Source organism: Arachis ipaensis, chromosome B6 (assembly GCF_059453495.1).
Source record: "Arachis ipaensis isolate K30076 ecotype BB chromosome B6, ASM5945349v1, whole genome shotgun sequence".
In the NCBI taxonomy this organism is placed as follows: Eukaryota; Viridiplantae; Streptophyta; class Magnoliopsida; order Fabales; family Fabaceae; genus Arachis; species Arachis ipaensis.
In genome coordinates this window covers 135,186,488-135,210,402 of record NC_142441.1, presented here as the reverse complement: position 1 = coordinate 135,210,402, position 23,915 = coordinate 135,186,488, and the positions used below count along the sequence as shown (strand labels likewise).

Below are 23,915 nucleotides of genomic sequence, written 5' to 3'. Positions count from 1 at the left end.
AGACTAAATCTCTCAAAGTGTGCCTTCGCAGTAGAGGCAGGAAAATTCCTGGGGTTTATGCTAACACAAAGAGGGATTGAAGCTAATCCCGACAAGTGTAGAGCTATCCTGGAGATGAAAAGCCCGACCTGTTTAAGAGAGGTCCAGCAGCTGAACGGCCGACTTGCAGCCCTCTCCAGATTCTTGGCAGGATCAGCACTAAAATCCCTTCCACTGTTCTCCTTATTGAGAAAGGGATGTCAATTTGAATGGACTCCGGAATGCGAGGAGGCGTTCCAAGAGTTCAAAAGATTCTTGAGCCAACCTCCTATTCTGACCCGACCTATAGCTGGGGAAGACCTTGTCTTATACTTATCTGTAGCAGACAAGGCCGTCTCGTCGGCCCTGATAAGAGAAGACGAGGTCGGACAGCACCCAGTATATTTCATCAGTAAAATTCTACAAGGCCCTGAGCTAAGGTACCACAAACTAGAGAAGTTTGCCTACTCCTTAGTAATGGCCTCACGAAGGTTACGACCCTACTTCCAAGCTCACACAATAAGAGTCCGCACGAACCAACCCATGAAGCAAATCCTCCAAAAGACGGATGTTGCAGGGAGAATGGTTCAATGGGCAATAGAGCTCTCCGAGTTCGACTTGAAGTATGAAACTCGGATGGCGATTAAAGCCCAATGCCTCACCGACTTCATCGCAGAATATGCAGGAGACCAAGAGGAGAAACCAACTGCATGGGAACTCTATGTAGATGGATCCTCAAACAAAACAGGAAGCGGTGCAGGCATAATACTAGTGGATGAAAGAGGAACCCAGATAGAGGTCTCTCTCAAGTTTGAATTCCCAGCTTTAAATAATCAGGCAGAGTATGAAGCCTTGATTGCTGGATTGAAGCTGGCGGAAGAAGTCGGTGCTACAAAAGTGATGATATACAGCGATTCACAAGTAGTGACCTCCCAGATAAGTGGAGAGTATTAGGCAAAGGACCCAAATATGAAAATGTACTTGGAAAAAAATCTGGAACATCTTGGGCGCTTTGCAGAAACCGAGGTCAAACACATAACTCGGGATCTAAATAGCAGAGCAGACGCCCTATCCAAGTTGGCAAGTACCAAGCCAGGAGGGAATAACAGAAGCCTGATCCAGGAAACTCTCCAGAAACCCTCCGTAGTAAAAGAAAAAAGACAAACAAGAGGAGGTCCTTGAGGTAGTCGGATTAAACCTCGGTTGGATGAACCCCTTGGTCGGATACATGAAATTCGACATCCTCCCCAAGGAGGAGAAAGAGGCTAAGAAGATCCGAAGGGAAGCACAACATTACACTTTGGTGAGAAATATCCTCTACAGAAGGGGGATATCAACACCATTATTAAAGTGTGTACCGACCTCAAAAACCACCGAAGTGTTGGAAGAAGTCCACAGTGGGATCTGCGGAAATCATCTCGGAGCAAAGTCACTAGCCAGGAAAGTGATCCGAGCTGGATTCTACTGGCCGACCTTGCAGAAAGATGCCACGGAATTTGTGAAAAAGTGCCAACCATGCCAGATGCATGCAAATTTCCATGTGGCTCCCCCGGAAGAGCTCATCAGTATCACTGTAAATCATGTTGCTTGTATGCGAAGTTTGTATTCGTAGGTTTTGATGAATGACAAACCAACAAACGACATGAAAGACAAACCAACAAACAACTTGAATGAACAAGCATGTTGAAAGATCAACCAACATTCAACGTTGAGGAATGAAGAGTTGAAAGCAACACAACAACAACAAGAAACTCAAGTCCACAACATTTGAAGACAAGTATAGTGTCTTAGGACTTAGGTAACTTCTTGTTAAGAACCAATTGCTAAATCTCTCAACACACACTCACAAAATGTTTTGATGCACATCTTGCAATTCGATGCTAGCCAAATGGTTTAAAAACTTGTTTTCAAAGGTACAAAAGCATAGGAATTGACTCCAACAAGTTTGAGATCAATCCTAAGTATTTTGAAGTGATTTTAAGCCATTCTTTAAGGTTTGCATCGATGCACACTCATCTTGCATCGATGCAAAGCATGCGACGACTTGTTGCATCGATGCAAAGATGTTTGCATCGATGCAACCTAGCTGAAAATTCAAATTTCAGCTTCAAAGACACATTTGCATCGATGCAAAGTGTTATGCATCGATGCAAATGATTCAAAAACATAAAAAACGGCTAGTTTTGACAAAAAGGCTCCATCCCATTAACTCCCCAACGTTTCTAAGGTTTGGGGAGTCTATAAATAGATGGATTGAAGCCTTATTTCATATACTTGAGTATTTGCAAACTATCTTGTTCATATTCTTTCATTCTACACATTTCTTTTAAGGTGTTATAATACATAATTTGAGAGAGCAATATCAATTGGTTCAATAGTGCTAAACTTGTAATCATACACTCTTCTAGAGAGTACTCATTTCGTCTCAACAATTCTTTGAGAATTGTTTTCTTGTACACTTTGTAAATTGGAGTGTGATCTCCAAGGTTGAGTCAAGAGTTATAAACACTATAGTCGGTGAGGATACCAAAGAAGTATACTAAGTACTCAAGGCAAATCTTAGAGAAGGTATCTCTAAGTGGAGTGGGTTAGTATACGAGTGGTGATCATATACCGTGAGGTGTTAGAAACTAAGGACTCGGATTGTAAAAGGTTTTGCGCGAGCACCTTGAAGCTTGGCAATAGTGGAACTTCTCAATAGCGATTGAGAAAGAAAGTGGACGTAGGACAAGGATTGTGCCGAACCACTCTAAATAGCGTTTGCATCTCTCCAAACTCATCTCTTCAATATTATTGTCTTTTACCTTTGAGCAAATAAATTGTGATCGAAAAGTAGCTTCGTAAGTACTTAAGGAATAGCTTAAGTCCGATTGGTGAAAAGCTTGATCAATTTATTTGAGTTGGTGTCTATTGGAAAGTAAAAGCTCCTTATAAATGCTTAGCAATTGAGTTAAGCTCTTGGAAAAATACTAGTACAATAACACTTTTGTATATTGTCTTTAACTTTCGCAAAAAGATTCATTGTTGTTGCAATACTCAATTCACCCCCCCTCTTGAGTAATTGTGCATAGGTTCTACAATCACTTCTCCATGGCCTTTTGCAAAATGGGGAATGGATTTGTTAGGACCTTTTCCCCAGGCGCCAGGACAAGTCAGATACCTGATCGTGGGAATAGATTATTTCACAAAGTGGATAGAAGCAGAACCATTGGCCACCATCACCGCACAAAGAAGTCGGAGGTTTCTCTACAAAAATATCATCACAAGATATGGGATACCTCATTCCATTACTACATATAATGGAACCCAATTCACCGACTCTACCTTTAGAAGCCTAGTAGCCAGTATGAAGATCAAACACCAGTTCACCTCGGTGGAACACCCGCAAGCCAATGGGAAAGCCGAGGCAGCCAACAAAGTCATACTGGCAGGGCTAAAGAAAAGATTACAAGATGCAAAAGGAGCCTGGGCCGAAGAGCTCCCACAAGTGCTATGGGCTTACAGGACAACCCCCCAGTCCGCCACTGGTGAAACACCCTTCCGACTAGTTTATGGCGTAGAAGCCATGATCCCAATAGAAGTCAACGAACAAAGCCCAAGAGTGATTCTCCATGACGAAATCGGAAATATACAGGGGCATAAAGAGGAGCTCGACTTGCTTCCCGAGGTCCGAGAAGAAGCCCAGATAAGAGAAGCAGCGTTGAAACAAAGGATGACTACAAGATACAACAAAAAAGTCATTCGAAGAGCATTCACCCCAAGTGACTTGGTCTTGATCAGAAACGACATTGGAGTCAACAAATCAGGAGAAGGAAAGCTCGCTGCAAACTGGAAAGGACCATACAAAATCAATGAGGTCTTAGGAAAAGGCTATTATAAAGTGACCGACTTGGACGGCACCAAGTTACCAAGGTCGTGGCATGCTTGTAATATGAAAATGTACTATAGCTAAAAGCGAACTCTACTCCCTGATGTACTCTTTTCCCAACTTCATGATTTTTTCCCAAAACCAAAGGGTTTTTTTTGGAGAAGGGTTTTTAATGAGGCATCATAGTAGGGACTAAGGGAAATAGACTGTCCAAGCCCTTAGTAGCAATAAAGTACCTCCCCAATTAATAAAAATCTTTTTAATATCTCTAAAATTCCTTTGTTGCTTTCTCTTTCTACGAAACGCGCCGACTTAAGCTCGACAAAACGTAAAAATCCCATGACCGACCTAGATGGTCGTCAGGATAAAACGACGAGGTACAAGTCGGTGTAAAGAGGTTATATAAGTTGATCGTAAGAAACTCGGAAACGTTCCGACTCATAAGTCGAAATAAAGAACCGAGTAGGAAAAGAAAACGAATCGCAAAAATAACCTAAGTCATAAAAACTCAATGAAACGAAATTGAGTACTAGGAATAACAAAAGAGAGGTAGGAAAAAATCCAAGAAAAGATTAAAAGGCTGTCCTAAAGATCCTTAAAACAAAAAGGCTCGGAAAGACAGACAAGCCAAAGAAAAGGTTTTCCAGAAAAGATCAAGGGGAATTCGAAAAAAATCGCAATCAGAAAAGCATGCACGCATAAGGTAACTTAGACCCTTATCCAAAAAGGGTATTTATTTTTTAACTTAAACCCTTATTAAAAAAGGGTATTTTAAATGTTTTGTTTACGGCCTTAAAAGGCCAAAAAATTGTTCAAACGCTGCCAAAAATAAATAAAGAGTTTAAAAAAGAGGGGACCCACAGGCCGGGCCCCCAAATAGCCAACAAATTACTTTTTTGCAAGAGCAGTAGACAGATCACCACCACCAGAGGCACCAGGACCGGGAAGAGAGGCATCCATAGGAGATGAAGAGGAAGTCGGAGGAACTGTAGAAGAACTCGGAGCATCCTTAGAGCGAGGAGGGGACTCTATAATTCTCTGCCCCCGAGTCTTCAATTCTGACTCGGAAATAATCTCAGGAACAGGGGGATCCACAATGGCACCATCAATGACAACTTTATCAGGATCTAAAGGGGAAAGGTCCAGGCCAGGAGCAATGACTCCGACCTGCTCCCTAAAGATCCTCCAAGCCTCCTCAGCCCCATCAGCAATAGAGTCCTCCAACTCGGTATAAGCCCTCTGAGAATTCAGCAGCTCATTTTTTACAGACACAAGATCGTTAAATAAACTTTGGTAGCTGTCTTGTGCTGTCTTCCTCAAGCCCACCTCCATGTTGCATTGGGCTTGCAATTTCCTCTCCTTCTCCCGGAGGCTATCCCTCTCCTCCTTCAACTTGGCGACTTCCTCCTTCAACTCCGTCTCCTGCTCTTGATATAAAAGAAGCCTTCCTTCCAGCTCCTCGACCCTCGAGGTCATCCCTAAAGAGCTGAGAGGAGCCTTCTCAAAAATATCTAAGAGTTTGCCACAAATCCCCGCCACCTTGAGGCTCTCCTCAACCAGAGTGGTAAGGTGGCGCCGAACAGAAACATCATCCATGCTTATACGAGCATGGGGATAGATGTTCTTTCGGACGAATGCAAGAGCATCCGCCTTAACCTCACCAGAAGAACCAGAGTCTAAAACAAATTTTGTGGTGAGTGCGAAGGTTGGTGATAAACTCAGTATCGACCGAGGGTTCCTCCCCTAGGACCGTGACATCAACCCATTGAGAAAGGATATCTACGGAAGCCATTTCTTTTTCTTAAAAAGGTAACAAAAAACCTACAAGGGAAAAAGAAAAGGAAAATCAAAAACACGGTCTCTAAAGGAGGAAATACGGAACTAAAGTCTACAAACCAACCTATCTACAAAATGAAGGCATGCAAATAGAAAAGCATGTTACAAAAAGAACTAACCTTTATCCGAAAATGAGGGTTGGAGAAAACGAAAGCCTTTGAAGTTGCAAAAATGCAGCACGAACGAATGAAGGGAAAATTTGAAAAATCGCAGAAACGAAACAATGAAAGAGAGGGAAAGTATTTATAAGTACGTTAGGGGCACAATGGTAAAAACGGGACAGTCATTAATGAAAATGCACCGTTACCAAGACCATCAATCCCTACGCACATCCCTAACGGACACAACGCTTGATTAGACGTAACTGTCAGAACCAAAAGGTCACAAAAGTCACGTCGATTTCGGAACATCACGTCGGTCCCCCAACAAGTCGGTTACAACCCCGAGTAGTATACTCGAACCCAAATCTTAAAGAGAAATCGGGCTCGAGTAGGGGCACTGTTCATATCCTGGCCCAACGATTAAGGCCCAGGGTCCAAGTAAAAAGGCCCAACCCAAAGGGTTGACCTCACCTTTCACCAGATCAGCCACTACGAAGTCGGTACTCGTCACGACTTGCTCTAAAGAAGTCGGGAACGAGGGTTAGCTGGCAGATAAGCACTCATTTGAATGAGTAACTGCCCCTAGAATCTCTCTAACCACTTCCACGAGCCATATCTTAACTTCCCTAAGATAAAGGGACGGTTAACACCCTAGAAAAGTGGCACTACTCCAACGGTGGTTATTGGTTCACCACTATAAATACACTGACACCCCTCAGGTATCTCTAAGTCCCAATACTCTCTAGACCTGCTAACACTCTTGCTGACTTAGGCATCGGAGTGTCCTTGCAGGTACCACCCCCCATTCATTCATACTCACAAGTCGGACGGAGGCCTCCAAGGCGCAGACCCTCTCAAAGGCTTCCTCCCTCAAACGATTGGGCCAACCAACGCCATCCAGCCCATTAATCTCCGGTTACCTACCATAACAGTTCTATTTCTTGTTAAATTATAATAGAAATTAAAAAGTCAGAGGTTACATTCCGCGATCAAGATGGATGGAAAGAAAATGAAAGGAAAGAAAATAGAAGGAAAAGTTAATATTTTTTGTATTGTTTGGATGAGGAGAAAATAAAAAAAAAAGAAAGTAAAAAAAAAATTTCTCTTGTTTGGATGAAAAGAAAAATAAGAAGAGAGAAAATCATACCTAAATAAAATTACATTAATATCCTTATTTATATTATATAAAAATTATAATATATTAATATAATATAAAGGATAAATTTATAATATTATACTTACTTACAAATTTTCTTCAAATTTCTTCGCATAAGTGATGTGAAAACTTAAACATGGTCCCGTCAATTTTTTTCCTTTCCATCTAATTTCCTTTCACATCCAATCAAAGGAAAACTAAGTTTTCCATTCATTTTCATTCTCTCTACTTTCTTTCGTTTAGTTTTCTTTTGTTTCAAACACAGTGTTAGTACAGGCGAAAAAAAGAAATGTAGACTTGCGCAGTTGGGACTGTTTAATTTAACCACGTTTCAGTTTCCAGAGCATGCTTTCCTCCGACTAGTCACGCGTTCTAATTAATACTAAGAAAAAATTTAGGAACCAGTCATTTTTGTGTTTTGTAGCCAACACTTAATCATAAAAAAAAATGAATAATTTTTTATTATTAGATGTAATATAATTTTACACTATTAAAAATATTATTGATGATTAATTGATGGTTACAAAACATAAAAATTATTGGCCCTAACACTCCTCTAATACTAAATATATTTTAACAATGCAATGAGATATTTTTTAAATATTATTTTTTATTTAATTTTTTAAAAAATAAAAAATAAGTAACTCTTTTAATTTTTTAAATAATTAATACATAAAAATAAATATTTAAATTAATTAAATAATAATAAATTATTTAAAAAATTGATTAAAAATTAAAAATTAAAAAATAACTAACATTTTTTATATTTTAATACTATATTAATTATAAATTACTAATTATAATTATTTGACGAAATATTAAACGACTCAAAAAGTTTAATTTAAATTAGTTGATTAATTTATTTATCTATTTAAATAAATATTAAAAATGTAAATTTTATCATAATAATTTTTGAATAATCAAGTTAAATTAAAAAATACGGTGAGAAATTATAATAATTTTTAAATAATATTATATATTTAATTTTTTTATTAATTAAATTTAATTAAATTAATCTAATATAATAAAAATTAGTTATATTTAATATTATTTAAAATTTTATTATTTAACCTAATTAGATTTGTTTATATAAAAAAATTTAGATTTGCAGCATTATTCATAACGTTGTCTAACCGAATATCTTAAATCGAATTCACTACATAGCAAATCAGTAGTTGACTTGTTGGAAGAGACAGTGAGAAACCAGCTTTGTTGTGAATGCAGCAAACGAAGACACTAAGCCACTATATAACCAGTAACCAACAAAGAACGAAACAATAATCGACTACGCAAACATACATTTTTTTTTTCTTTTTTTTCTTCCTTCTTGCATATTCAGAGACACTAAGCCACTACTACGACATAACGAAATCAATTATTTGCCAATATTTCTTCCATGGCTTTGTCAAAGCTACCGTTTCTTCTTATCTTGTTTTGTTCATTTGATCTCTCATCTTCTGCATTTACATCACTTGCCAGGGGCTATTCTCTCTCTGCAGAGAAACCTGCACAAGACATCATTGTGTCGCAAAACGGCATCTTCTCCGCCGGGTTTTTCGAAGTCGGCGACAACGCTTATTGCTTCGCCGTGTGGTACACCGAAAAGCCTAATTCCCAAAATATCCCTACCGTCGTTTGGACTGCGAATCGTGACCAACCGGTGAACGGAAAGTACTCCAAGCTTTCCCTCTCGCACGCCGGTAATCTTGAATTAGTGGATGCAGGTAAGCATCTTTATCAAACTCTCACTTAATTCATGCATTAAATAATCTTTCTTTGGTCAAACTTAAGTTTAAGTAATCTCTATTCTACTAATGAGTTTAGTAGCTTACATCTATCTTTTTGTTCTAGTTATGATTATACGTATATTATAAATTGATTATTCTATTACAACATGTTTGGTTATTCCAATGACTGATTATTTAGTTAAAAAATACGTGAAACAAATATATATTTATACATAAATTTATGGTAATTAATTTGTAGTATACACATATTACTATATTAGTTCGATATACAACGGTTCAGATTTTATGATATTTCGTTCATTAATGTTGTATGATTAGAAACTCATAAATGTTTATCATATAATATTCATTTAATTAATTAAAATTATGAATGAGGTGGTCAAGAGATTTATTTAAACATAAACAAATTTACCTTAAACACAATACATGACAAACGCAATGGTCTCGATGTTAATCGACCCACCTAATAAGTAACTAAGATATACATTATTTTGAAAAATGTAAACTTGTATGAGTTTATGATTCGAGTGTTCCATGACTTAATTAAATTTTCTAAATTCCCGAGTATAATAACCTTGCAGGTCGGTTCCAAACTTGGTCTTCAAGAACAGAATCACATGAACATGTAGAATTGTACCTCAATGATGATGGAAATCTGGTTTTACATGAGTTGCAAGGAACTGTTCTATGGCAAAGTTTTGACTCTCCAACTGACACACTCCTTCCTGGCCAGCTTCTTACCAGACAAACACTACTAGTATCTGGAAGAAGCGAAAGCAACCGATCTTCCGGTTTCTATAACTTGTTATTTGACAGTGACAATGTTCTTAGTCTTCTTTACAACGGCCCTGATGTTTCAAGCACTTATTGGCCAGTTCCTTGGCTTGTAAGTTGGCAAGCTGGTAGGTTTACTTATAATAGCAGCAGAGTTGCAGTGCTGAATTCTCCTGGAGAGTTCAGTTCGTCGGATAATTATACCATTAGAACATCTGACTATGGTTTGGCTCTACAAAGAAGACTAACATTAGATTCTGATGGAAATCTTCGTGTGTATAGTCGAGATCTGTCACAACGAAAATGGTATGTTTCTTGGCAAGCCATTGCTGATAGCTGCAACATTCATGGAATTTGTGGACCTAATTCTGTATGTAGTTTTGATCAAAAGAATGGAAGGAAATGTTCTTGTCTTCCATGGTATAGAGTGAAGAATCAAAATGATTGGTCTTATGGGTGTGAACCTGCGTTTACCCTTACTTGCAACAAAAGTGAGTCTACCTTCTTGGAGTTGCAGAATGTTGAGCTTTATGGTTATGACAATAATTTTGTCAAAAATCATACCTACAGTTACTGTGAGACTTTATGCATAGAAGACTGCAATTGCAAAGGTTTCCAGTACTCATTTGATGAGGGAAGTGGCCAATTCTTGTGCTATACCAAAATACAATTGCGCAATGGAGAACATTCACCGCAGTTAACAGGAGTAACCTACTTGAGAGTTCCAAGAGCTAAGAGTTTTTCCAGCAATAGAGAATCTGTTAAGAAAGATGACCACATTTGTTATGTACAAATTTATAGAGAGTATTTTAAAAAACATGTAAATCGCTTCTCATACTTATTCTTGTGGTTTGCTATTGCGCTTGGAGCTTTTGAAATGGTTTGCATTCTTGTAGTTTGGTGTTTCTTGATGAGGACCAACTCAAAATCTGGTATAGATCAGCATGGCTACCAGCTTGTGAAATTGGGATTTAGGAAATTTAGTTACTCGGAGCTGAAAGAAGCAACAAACGGGTTCAGCCAAGAGATTGGAAGGGGCGCAGGAGGAATTGTATACAGAGGACTATTGTCGGATCAAAGGCTTGTCGCGATAAAAAAACTCAACGAAGCTAAAGAAGGAGAAGATGAATTCCTTGCCGAAGTAAGCACCATTGGGAGGCTCAACCACATGAACTTGATTGAAATGTGGGGATATTGTGCAGAGGGAAAACATAGGCTTCTGGTGTATGAGTACATGGAAAATGGTTCTTTGGCAGATTGCCTCTCATTGAATAATACACTTGACTGGAGCAAGATGTATAACATTGCGCTCGGAACAGCGAGAGGTCTAGCATATTTACATGAAGAATGCTTGGAGTGGATTCTGCATTGTGATATAAAGCCGCAAAACATACTTCTTGATTCAAACTATGAGCCAAAGGTATCAGATTTTGGCTTGTCTAAGCTGCTAAATAGAGATAACCTCAAGGATTCTAAATTCTCAATGATCAGAGGAACCAGAGGATATATGGCACCTGAGTGGATTTTTAACTTACCAATCACATCTAAAGTCGACGTGTATAGCTATGGAGTTGTTCTGTTGGAGATGATAACTGGAAGAACTGCAACAGCAGATATCCAAGCAGTTAATGGAGTAGACACATACAATGGGAGGCTCAAAACATCTGTGAGAGAGAAAAGGCGAGTGGCATCATGGGCGGAGAAAATCGTTGATCCACCCATTGGGACAGATTCTGATGTGAATAAGATGAAGGTCTTAGTTGCAGTGGCTTTGAAATGTGTAGAGGAAGACAAAGATGCACGACCAACTATGAGCCAAGTGGTTGAGATGCTTCAGAGCCATGACACAGATCCTTAGTGTTGAAGCTATACTACCAAAACCTGCTAGTCTGGGTCTTTTGAGCTTGATTTTTTACTTTCTTTTTTGCATCAAGAGTATTATATATAAAATTAGTAACTGAAAATAAATTTTCAAATTGTTTTTTTTTTCCCTTGAACTCTAGTGTCGGTGTTCCTTCCAGTTCAAAAATATATCCTCTTTGGAGTGGGAAAAGGCATGCAGAATGTGGTTGTGCACCCAATGAATTTTGTAACTTAGATTCTAGGTATCTGGCTCTTCACCTTCATCAATCTATATTGACTACTTCAATCCAGTTCTTGAGTTGCACTTGTTTCTTTCTTAGGCTACAGGGGAAGGGGGTTGCATTTGAAAAAGTTGAACAATGTAGCAAGATTTCAGATAAGCAGCTAAGGTTATGTTTTAGAAAACAACGCAAGATATTTAACCTTCAAAATAACAAAGAGCCTAAAGGTCAGAAAGAGTATCTTAACTTACCCTTTTGCTTGTTAATTAACTTGCAATCGAACCATCAAGAAGGGAACACTGTCACTTTGGTGATGTTTTTCTTGGCATGGTCTAACCTTGCTGCATCGTCATTGAACAATGGCCAGATCAATAGCATTTCCATATTCCAATGTCAAAGGCTCAAAGCAACATATGAAACTATATAATGAATTAGTGAATGACCTAACAAAAAATTCATTTCTTCTTTCATTTTAATCTTCTTAATCAAGATTTTATTTAAAAATCATTATAATATCAAAGCTCAAACTTATTACTGAGAATTAATGAATTTTTTATAATAACAAATCTCTAAATTTAATAAATGAATCTATTTTATTAATCTTTTAATTAAATAATATATATAAAAATATTAAATTATTTGACACATGATGATAAATTAGATCAAGTTAAATGCATATTTCTCTTAAATTTTATGTAGTTGTCAAATATAATTATCAAAATAAGTTGTTTACAACTTTACATAGCATTTCACTTTAGGAAAAAACCAAAAGTTGGATGGCAATAAATTACAAGTGTACTGTAATATATGCCTGAGTAATTCTGCTATTGGGGGTTTGGGACCACATATTCGAATATCATGTTGAGTGACTTTGAAATTGTTTATTCGAGTTTGCCATTTCCCATAAAAAGCAGCACTATTTTCAGATTTCCATAATGAGAAATGATTTTCCTAGTCTTTATATATATATATATATATATATATATATATATATATATATATATATATATATATATATATATATATATATTTTAATATTTATGTGATATAAAATTATAAAGCAGCCTCTTTGAAAATTATATTTACTCTTTAATATCTACTCTTTGTATAGTAACTATTTTCTGTGATTTTATTTTTGATTTTATTAGGTGTATTTTGCGGTGGTTATAAAACTTTGATAATTTAAAAAGTGTAGTTAAAATTAAAATTATATTTTTTAATTATTTGACAATAGTTTTAATTGATCATATTTATTATTTTTTATATTTTCATATTAACAAGTATTATCAAATAATAAAAAAGTACAATTTTTAGGTGGTATAGCCACCTGCATTATTTATTAGGGCAAAACACTATAATAAATTAAGGAGAACGAAATTTTACACAAATTAGCAAAACTGATTTATGACTCATGAATCCACTAAATGCACGTTACTATATAGTTCGAATCAATATGTTTCGAACTAGAATTACATGTAATTCGAATCAATGTGATTCGAATCAATGTGATTCGAATTAACTATAATTCGAATCAACCTGATTCGAATTACACCCACAGTAATTCGAATCAGGGTTATTCGAATTACACTCACACACGCTGCACATAGAATTACTCATGATTTAATTCTGTCCATTCTTTTATTAAAAAATTAATAATTGATTAAAAAATTAATAATTTAAAAATTATATATATATATTTTATTTCATACATTAAAAAAAAGCTAATAAAATATTTAATTACAAGACTTCTTTAAAATATTAATGGCTTAAAATGGCTTAATATTTTAAAAAAGTCTCGTAATTAAATATTTTTTAGCCTTTTTTTAATGCATGAAATAAAATATATATTTTTTTAATTTTTAAATTATTAATTTTTTTAATCAATTATTCATTTTTTAATAAAAGAATGGACAGAATTAAATAATGAGTAATTCGAATTTAGCCAATTCGAATTACTATGTGCAGAGTGTGTGAGTGTAATTCGAATCACCCTGATTCGAATTACTGTGGGTTTAATTCGAATCATGTTTATTCGAATTATAATATGTCTGCATGTGTGAGTAATTCGAATCACATTGATTCGAATTACATGTAATCCTAATTCGAAACATACTTATTCGAGCATTAGTGGATTTATGAACCAGTATTTTATTTGGCTTATTTGTGTAAAATTTCGTTCTCTTTGGCTTATTATAGTGTTTTACCCTATTTATTATGTCCTACAGTTTGAAAGGAAAACACTTCATCTCATTTTATGTAGAAAGACACTTCATATCATTTTAACCACATACATCGTTGATTTGCTTCTTTCTATGTACCAGAATATCAAAAAAAGAATTAAGGAGATGTAGGTATATGATATAGGTTTGGGTACAATTAGCAATGAAGCAATCAAGTACCATGTGTTGTTCAATTAATTAATTTAGTCCAATGTAGATGAAATATTTTTATAGCTGGAAGAAAAAGAACAAGAAAGTCTTCCAAGTTTGAATGTTGTTGGAGAAATTAATAATGAGGTATGTGAGGTACTACTGAGGTATTTAAAACAGCAGTTATGATGCTGTCAGTAATAGTTGGAAGGTAGTTGTCTTTAGCTTTTACTGCATTTTCTTCCATTTATATAGCCTTTGAGGAACGTTTGTACACATAAATGTATATGTAGTACTACTCCAACCCTCACTCATATTCATATTTTTCTTCCTTTTGCTGCTGCTTTTTCTCGTTTTATTTGGTTTTTCATCCCTCAACTTTTGCATTCAATGTGATTGTAGTACAATGGCAACTCTCAAGTTTCTTCCAGTGTGGGCTAGTGTTAGTGTTACATTCATGGTTGTGGTGGTAGCAGCAATGTTTATCTCAGCTGAATCAACAATCTATGTTTACTTCAGTCGTGTTCCTCCACCGCGGTCGAGGTCTTCTAATGCTGTTTTTCAGTTCCTAGTAGAAACTTTGGATGGTTACAATGCGTGTAAGAGATATAACTGTTCATTTCAATGTGAGGTATGCATTTATCTTCTTGAACTTCCTTACCTTTTTTCTTTTGGGTTGAATTGTAAAGTATATTTTACTAAGAAAAAAAAGTTGTTAAAAAAAAATACCAAACAAATTCTTGAGAAAGATTCTTGACATGAATTCATTGTTGGCGCGGTGTTTTGCTTGAACAGCTTGATGGCAAAGCGTACCCTTGCCATGGTCATGGCATTGTGTTGAAGAACCTGACACAAAACCAGGAGCATTACTTTCTTCTCAATGTCACTACAAACAAAGGAGAAAGAAACTCATCAGTTTACTCATGGTTCATAGGTAAGCTAAACATACATTGCTATCATCATTTGAAATTCTAAGTAAAAATGGCATTTTCCTAATCCTATTTTGAACTTAATTAAAATCCATAATTGCGGGCTAGCTGATGGATTTTTCTTTTCACATAATAGATACAATACCTCCAACTGCAGCCATTACTAGTGAAGAGACATACACAAGTGGAAAAAGGGTAGCAATTGATATTACATTCAGTGAACTATGCACTGGATTAGGTGGATTCAAATGTCAGAACTCAACAAACTGTGATGTAAGTTGGTTTCTAGTGACAAACAAAGCATTGTCCTAAAAATAACATTATCTAATTTTTCTAAAGGGACATGTATTTTGAACAGGAGGCAGTAATAATTTGTTGTTTTAAATGAAAAAAAAAAGTTAACTATAAATTTGGTACTCAAAAGATTAGCCGTTGACAAAAAAGTCTCTAAAAGATGTTATCGACAAAACAGCTCTTGAATGATTTGAAAATGCGACAAAAATAACCAATAATTATTATATTTCCAAATATTAGAATCAACCACTCATTTTTTGCCAAATCAACTATTATTTCCAAATCAGCAAAAAAAAATATACAAAAATTTGTAATCAAATTTCTAACCTACAAAGACATTGAATCTATATCCATATATTTATTATATCTCACAATTATAAACAATACAATAAATTTATAACTCCAATAATTAATTTATTAATTTCTATAAATAACTCATTAAATATAATAAACATTCATATTACAAATGTAATAATAATATTATTAATCATAATAAATTTTACGTTACAAATATTCAAATTCCATACTATTTGAACTACTTATATAAGTCTATTATCACTATTCCTTCAAATGACATATTAGCACAAAAAATTTATTTTCGAACCACACAATATCTCAAACTTACTCAATAGAACATCATTCTTTGGACAATATCACCAAACAAAAAGACAATTAGTTTATCAAAGTTCGCATGGTTCATCTATGGAAAACATTAACACCCACAAATGAAGAAGAGTCTCTTTGATTAGAAATAATTATATTAGATGAAAAGGTACAAAACAAACATATTTATTATATTTTTAAATTGAATTTAAGAAAAAAATACTTTAATTATACTTTTTATATTATTTTATAATACTTTATATATAATTGTATTTTAATATCATTAAAATTATACTTTTTTTAATATGCTATTCATTATTCTTTTTTAACTAATTATGAACTATGATTTACTAACACGGTAGGGAAGAAAAAGTCTATATTATACAAAATTTAAAAATAGAAGATACAAATAATTTGTATAGGCTAATTAAAGGTACAATGAAAGCAAACTTTTTACTCACAATTGTTGTGAAAGAAATTAAAGATCCAATTTTGAACATTTTCCAAGACTATTTTGAATTTGCATCACTTGAGATATTATCTGACAGAGTGAGTCAAAGAAAAATACTAACAGGTAATTTTATTTTATACTATTTTAATTATTCTTATTAAAAATAACTTATTCAAAAAAAATCTACACATTTTTGTTCTTTTTATTGTAGATGTCATTGAAAAACTACATCAAGAGATTAAGAAGAAAAAAAACCATACAAATTCAAGACACATCTTCGGAAGAAAAACATACATGCAAAGATGGAACAAATAACATAATAGAAAGTGCATATAACTCAACAATTCATAAAGAACATGCATTCACAAGAACCTCGACACAAAGAAGAAAGCAACAATTCTAACAATAACCAATAAAGAAAAAGGAGGACGAGCGCCACATAAGAAGACTAAATCCATCAACTAAAACAAATGCAAAAATCAAACTACCAAATAAAAATGTCACTTTGTACAACTCCAACATCCAAATCTTTTGTACTACAAATTATTTTAAACAAAACACCCTTCAAATTTAACTTTAGTTTACACATATTTAATTTAGTTCTACAAAACATAGTCATTTTTAATATTTATTATATACTATCATTAATTTACCGTCTGCGCATTGCGCGGGTCTCATTCTAGTTTGATATGAATTTTTGTTGTAATATTTGGATAAATATTTAGAAAGTGTACAAAAAATCGGAGCCAAATTTGATCTCTAGATTTTTTTTTTCAAAAAAATGTAGTAATTCACAATAATAAAAATTTTTTTAAAAAATTCACATAAAATTACCAAATTTTAAGAATGAAAAGATCTTATTTTTGTAATAATGATTGCAAAAATTTATATCAAAATCTGATCTCTAAAATCTTTTTTAGAATATATATTTAATATCTAATATCTAGTTCTTTTTGTAGCATTAAATCTTTTGGAGGCTTATTTGTCGTTAGCATCTTTTGTCAACAACGGAAACTTTCGAGTACTATTTTAGTGTTTTACTCAAAAAGTTGAAAAAGTTTATGACATTTCTATATTTATTGTGTAAGGTTCTAGTAGCTGGTCCTGCCCAGGTTGTTGCATCTTCATTCCAAATTATCAAACCAGGTTTTAAGTATAGTCTTGACCTGATTCTCTCCTCGAAAATTGTGTACGGGCATGCCGTGATCTCGATGGTGGAGAATACTTGTGCTGACCAGGCTGGAAACAAGTTCATGAGAACTAATGGTTCTACTTTGATTATTCACTTTGGTAAGGTTCTATTTGCAATTCAAAACTTCAAATGTTAACCTTTTCTTTCCTAACAAGCAATGTTATGGTCTCACATTATACATTTAAACTGTCTTAGATAGAAGACCAGTAATGGTGGATTTTTGGACTTCTGTTCCATCATATGAGTTGAAAATTAACAGTATCCCAAGAACTGTCATTGCAACATGCAAACCAGAGGACATGATAATTTTCTTGGACTTCAGCATTCCTATAAGAAATTCAACGGAGCAAATTCTAAGTGCGCTACACGTTAACTCCAGTATCTTAACCCCTTTCCATGATAGAAGTAACGAGGCACGCCGATTTTCTTTCATGGTAAGCAAAGATATTGTTTATCTGATATACTTCAGTTTTCTTACCATATACATTGGTATAAGTCATTTGCTGAAGAAGTTAGAAAATCAACAGAATTCTCGCAATTATATTCCAATATATTGCTGATGAAAGAAGTAATGCAAATTTTTTTTTGGTAGCTCAATAACATCTCAAGAACTGAGATTATCACAATTGAATTACAAGCTACATCAATACTTGGAAGAACAGGCATCCCTGTCTCTCCTGTTGCTCCGATTACATTCCTTTTCGGTATGCTACAATATGTTCTTACAACACTAAAAGCAGATATCTCTTAGAAGCTTTTGGTGTAAGCAAATTCTTATTATTACTGTCTGTTTTGGTAGATTCCATGAGACCTAGTGTGATACTAAGGACCAGCTCCCTCGGTAGACCAAGGGATTTTGACATCAACATAATTGCCGAGTTCACAAAGCCAGTATTTGGCTTCGACGCCTCTATGATAGAAGTCTTGGGAGGAAGATTGACAAGGCAGGTTCAGAGAGAGTAACAATAAGCATATCAATCGTAACAAAATGCCTATGAAGTAATCATAAATCTTGTCATTAAGGGGTTTAAGTAATGCTCAAATTCTTCATTTTCTTTCTTGTAGGTTACAGGATCTATCCAGAGCTTTGTACTCATTGACAGTCCATGCAGAATCAGAGAATGAAGTGTCAGTTACCATTCCTGCAGGGAAGGTAACTGATATCTCAGGAAACGAAAATTTGGCATCTAACCAACTTGTATTCAAGCATTGTATGGATACCTCTTTTCCTTCCTCACATGTTTTTAACTAATAATGAAATAATTCGTAGACAAACTTCCACTTCTTGTTATTAAAACTAAAATTCCCATGTTTATCTTTCTAACCAACTAAACTTTGGTTGAACGTGTTCTATTTTATATGGGTAACAAGGTTAGGAGTATTTTGCATCTATGGTTCTAATTCTCATCATATGCTCAGATTCTGCCCCTGCAATATGCATTGCATTGTACTCATTTGTGAGTGCTGGAACAATAGCAACATCACTGATAGCTGCAATGGTTTTGCTTTCCTCTGCGAATCTAGAAGCAATAAGCATACTTGCTTTGGGAGGTGCAAACTGTCCTACTTCCAATCCATCAATGAATCTAAATGTAAGTAAGAAATTGATAACAATATCAAATTATAATTTAAATACAAACATTTTTCATTTCTCACAAGTCACAACAACTTATATGTATCATTTCTCTCTCTTCAAAGTTACCTTAGAAAACATTTTCTTCCCAGGGAATGGTTGGACACCTTCAAGTCTTTGCGCTTACAAGTTGGTTTTCAGCTGATCAACCTGTCAAATACTTGGAGACAACAAGAGGCCTACGGTGGCTCATACCTCATCACAAGCTTCCTTGGACAGATTCCGACACTTCGTCTTCAATATCAGAAAAAGAGAACCTTGCAGGGAGAACTAATGACCTGTCAGAACATAATTCTCACAACAGAGATCATCATCTTCCAACTAAAATTACCACCATATCGGGTTGGCTTCATAATCACCAGCATAACATAAGTAGGGCAAATATAGTTTATGGTCTACCTCTCAGTTCCATTGAATATTTCAGTTATTTCTTGGTGAGTTTGACGTCATGTTTTTGAAAGCTCTACATTCATAGACATTTGTATCAGCTAATCTTTTTCCTTGTAGAGGGGAGAACCAATGTCTGCTAGCATGGTCGCCAAAGGAATGGAGAATTACAAAGGGTAGCTATACACACTCAGCCACTTAAACAGGAAACACTATTATTTTCTCTAGTAAAACTGTGAGAAAAAGAAAAGGGGGGGGGGGGGATTTTGAAAAATAAACATAGTTTCATATTTTTCATAATTAAGAACATTTAAGAGATTCTTCCTATTGACAGGTGGCAGGACATGGAGATGAACTTATTCTGGCTTGGCATAGGAGGAGGCTGTTTAATTTTAGCTCATGTTTTCATAATTTTATTCCTCCGGCGGAGGACAGGGAAGCCACCTCGGGGCAGTTTTTCAGTTCCTAGATTTGAGCTATTTATTTTGATTCTCTTGCTACCTTGTCTTTCTCAGTCATCTGCTTTCCTAATAAAAGGTAAGACTGCTTCTGCAATGACTAATTTCATCCACCTGAAACCTAACAAATTGGATATTTAAGATGAATGCAAGTGCAAAGTTTGAAAAGCTAAAACTACAATTTTATGCAGGTGGTTCAACAAGGGGAATTATAACAGGGGTGTTGTTGCTGGCAATCCCTGCAGCATTCATCTTATCAGCATCCCTATTTATTATTATTGTAATCAACTCAGGAAAATTTGCCCGGTACGAAGAATTCAACCAAGTACCTAATCAAGAAGTGTGGTACAAGAAGTTATGGTTCCTTTTTGTCGGGAAGCCAACCACGGGAAAGTGGTTTTACAGGGATGGATTACCATCTTCTTTCCTCTCAGGCTTTGGAATTCTCTTTGATAATTGCAAGGGTTCTCCAGTGTTAGTCCTAGGCAATCAGCATGAACTAAATACCATGACCAAGTGGACCGAAAGCGGCCAAAGCGGGAATGAAAGAATTAAGGGGGTCAACTCAGAAGATAGCAATGAGGAAAACAAAAATTCCATTTTCAGAAGGGTACTAGGATGCATGCAACAATACTATATCATCCTTGACTTATTAAGAAGAGTTGGTTTGGGAATGATATCTGTAGCTTATCCACCAGAAAAAACAAGTAAAAGCCTTTTTGCTCTGGTAATTACATTAGTACAGTTTATTTACTTATTTACCATAAAGCCATACATCAGCAGGAGTGTCCATGTTGTGGAAAGTGTTTCTCTCTTGTGTGAAGCAGGTGTGTTTGGTATATTTGTCATTCAAAGTGGTTCAAAATCAACTGAAGCCAGAACTTCGGAACTAATTATGATAGTTCTTCTGTTACTAACCTTCATTGCACAGCTTATCAATCAATGGTACGCTATGGTAAATACCTTATTAAGACTCTCAAAACCTCAGACTAACTCTTTAAGGCATGGATTAAAGCTTGCAGCCAAGGGACTAATTCTGCCTTTCCTCCCGAAGAAGCATTGGCCGAGTGTTGTATCGACATTCTCCCAAACAGAAACAGAGCAGCTTTCAGTTAATCCTGCGAGCTCAGGAACAGAACTTGGAAGAAGAAAAAGAGCAGGCTATATGGATCCAGTCAGTGCCATGACTGCTACTGTAGTTCCTGTGCAAAGTCTTCATACACCTAGCCCCAGTGTGATTGAAAGACGAGATCCCAGAAACTCAAAAGCAGCCACAAATGCTCACATAGAAGTGGAAGGTATATGGCTAACAGGACACAAAGCTGGAATCAATGATGAGCTGAAGATGTTAAGGGAGCTTGCAAAAGCTGGCTTCTCTAGGGAAGACAGGGTGGATGAAGCAAGTACCAGTTACACTTTAGATGCGCAACCTCCATCGGATGAACACTATTTGGGTATTCCAAAGCCAAGATACTAATGCTTAAGGGTGTTGGAAGTGTATTTGCATCTTACTGTACTTACTCAAAAATCATTGTATAGCTTCTAATGGTGTTAAACTCTTAGTGACAACTTACTGCTAATGCTTCTCAAATGACCGTGCCATGTGCATTTTCTAGAATTAATATATAAAATGTTATAACAGATTGAAACATTCTCAAATCATTTCAAAATGCATTTACAATTGCATTGCTTGTAAGCTATTCAACAAAAAGAGTTCACACACTATCTGTTTGTCTTTGAAAGAATTGTTAATGCTCTGTGCAATTTGCATACACAATTGAATATAGGTCTACACAAACATACAATTCCAATAGAAAACTACATAAGATTCAAGTATTCACGGACCATTGAATATACCAAAATCTAACCCTAAAATTCAATATTCAGAAGAAATGGATACACCTTCAGTCAGCACGTAGCACTGTGGCACTGTTCCACTCTATTGCTATCAAGTAAGCCATGAATTCCATGAACGACGACGAGATCGCTGCGAAACATGTCCGGAACCGCCACCAGAACACCGTTGAGGAACCGCATCCTCGGAGAAACCGTCACATTGATCTCAAACCCGTCGGAGAACGTCGGCAGCAGAGACTCGTTAGGGAGACGAATCAGATCGCGCCATGTAATCAGCTTCGGCACGACGTGCTTGCGGAAGATCGTAGAGTAATCGCCGATATTCCTCACGCCGTTAACGGCGAACGCCTCATCTAACGGCGCGAAGATCGTGAACTTCCTCTCATCACCAAACTCCGTCGAAAGCTGAGCATCAAGAAACGTGGCCATTACGGAGCAGCCGTTAGACTTCAAGACTTCGGTGACGGCGGCAAACGTTTCTGCGTTAGTACGGGCGGGTTCGGATTCTAATTCTTGGAGCGAAGATGAGTTGAAGAAGTCGTCGATTGCGAGCAAGAGTAATGAACCGTCGTCGAAGATTGGTATCTTGGAAACGACGACGTCGTTTAGGGAAAGTTTGTTGGAGGAGGAAGAGGTAATGCTGAGATAGGAATTTGGGAGGAGAGTGGGTAAGGGCGTGTTTGGTTGGAGAGTTGAGAGGTTTTGGAGTGGGAGCCTGTCGGGTAGGATGTGGTATTTGAGGAGTGAGAGTGGGAGCGGGCCGGAGCGGATGAAGGCGGCGTTTGGGGGTACGAAGACGGTGGCGGTGTTGGCGGAAGGGAGGGGGATGGAAGGGGACGCGAGGCGGAGGGTGAGGGCCATGGAAAGGAAGCCGGCGTCGGTTAGGGTTTGCACCGCCAGGGTAAGGAGGGCCTCGGTGGAGGATGCGGCAGAGGGGAACAGGAGGATGACGACGGTGACGAGGAAGAGAAGAGTGCGTAGGGTGAAAAGATTAATCTTTTCCATCGGTTGGATTGAAGAAGGAGAATCGTGTGTTCTTGGATTTCTTGCTAAGAGAAGAGTGGCTTTGGAGGGGTTGTATACTTCATACTTGTATGAACTTTGAAGGAGGAAGAGATGATCGACGTGGAATTGAAATTCGGGCGGGAAATAAAAATGAGGGAAAAACAAAAAGATTCTTCTATATAATAAAACAAAATGCATCGAATATTGAGAAGTATACCCAAAAAATATTTTAGTTGACGTCATTTTTTAATGAAATTTGTTTTAGCAATTTAAAGAATAAGAAAATAAAAAAAATTCCAAAGTTGAATTTTGTTTTTTTATTGCACATTGATAATGTTGGAGAGATAAGATATCTTTCTTTTTTTTTGAGGAGGGGGAGATATTTAAAAAAAAAAATAATCTTTTACATTTAAATCTTTTTTATGAATTAACTTCAATTAAATTAAATAATAAAACTTAAAATAATGTTAGTCTATTTTTAATATATAAAAGTAGATACATAACTTTATCCACGTTACTTTAAAAACATCTTTTTCTTTTTACTATTGTTATGTCAGCAACATCGCTTACTTGGCAAAATATTAGAATCAATCACTCATTTTTTGACAAATCAACTATTATTTCCAAATCAGCAAAAAAAAAAATATACAAAAATTTGTAATAAAATTTCTAACCTACAAAGACATTGAATCCATATCCATATATTTATTATATCTCACCATTATAAACAATACAATAAATTTATAACTCCAATAATTAATTTATTAATTTCTATAAATAACTCATTAAATATAATAAACATTCATATTACAAATGTAATAATAATATTATTAATCATAATAAATTTTATTTTACAAATATTCAAATTTCATACTATTTGAACTATTTATATAAGTCTCCTATCACTATTCCTTCAAATGACATAAAATTTAGCACAAAAAATTTATTTCCGAACCACACAACATCTCAAACTTACTCAATGGAACATCATTCTTTGGACAATATCACAAAACAAAAAGACAATTAGTTTATCAAAGTTCGCGTGGTTCATATATGGGAAACATTAATACCCACAAATGAAGAAGAGTGTCTTTGCTTAGAAATGATTATATTAAATGAAAAGGTACAAAACAAACATATTTATTATATTTT

General features: G+C 35.5%; 3 protein-coding genes across 4 annotated transcripts; 2 read left to right on the top strand and 1 right to left on the bottom strand.

The window, feature by feature from the left end:
• The first annotated feature begins 8,142 nt into the window (after positions 1-8,142).
• Positions 8,143-11,650, top strand: LOC107605016 (putative receptor protein kinase ZmPK1). The gene is made up of 2 exons (XM_016306750.3): positions 8,143-8,703; positions 9,309-11,650. The coding sequence occupies exons 1-2, from the start codon at positions 8,376-8,378 to the stop codon at positions 11,357-11,359; spliced, it is 2,379 nt and encodes a 792-aa protein (XP_016162236.1). The 5' UTR covers positions 8,143-8,375; the 3' UTR covers positions 11,360-11,650.
• Positions 11,651-14,286: 2,636 nt separating this feature from the next.
• LOC107605015 (uncharacterized) lies at positions 14,287-21,625 on the top strand. 2 transcript variants are annotated; one of them, XM_016306749.3, is made up of 13 exons: positions 14,287-14,585; positions 14,750-14,888; positions 15,020-15,156; positions 17,320-17,521; positions 17,619-17,857; positions 18,016-18,127; positions 18,223-18,367; positions 18,489-18,634; positions 18,843-19,015; positions 19,149-19,490; positions 19,564-19,619; positions 19,778-19,980; positions 20,093-21,625. In XM_016306749.3, the coding sequence occupies exons 1-13, from the start codon at positions 14,361-14,363 to the stop codon at positions 21,376-21,378; spliced, it is 3,405 nt and encodes a 1,134-aa protein (XP_016162235.2). In that variant the 5' UTR covers positions 14,287-14,360; the 3' UTR covers positions 21,379-21,625. The 2 variants fall into 2 exon arrangements, with proteins under 2 accessions (XP_016162235.2, XP_016162234.2); XM_016306748.3 differs by lacking the exons at positions 14,287-14,585; positions 14,750-14,888 and having other exon boundaries at positions 15,037-15,156; positions 17,327-17,521.
• LOC107647417 (putative fasciclin-like arabinogalactan protein 20) lies at positions 21,564-22,817 on the bottom strand. Its single transcript, XM_016351491.3, has one exon. The coding sequence runs from the start codon at positions 22,761-22,763 to the stop codon at positions 21,810-21,812; it is 954 nt and encodes a 317-aa protein (XP_016206977.1). The 5' UTR covers positions 22,764-22,817; the 3' UTR covers positions 21,564-21,809.
• Between the last annotated feature and the right edge of the window lie 1,098 nt (positions 22,818-23,915).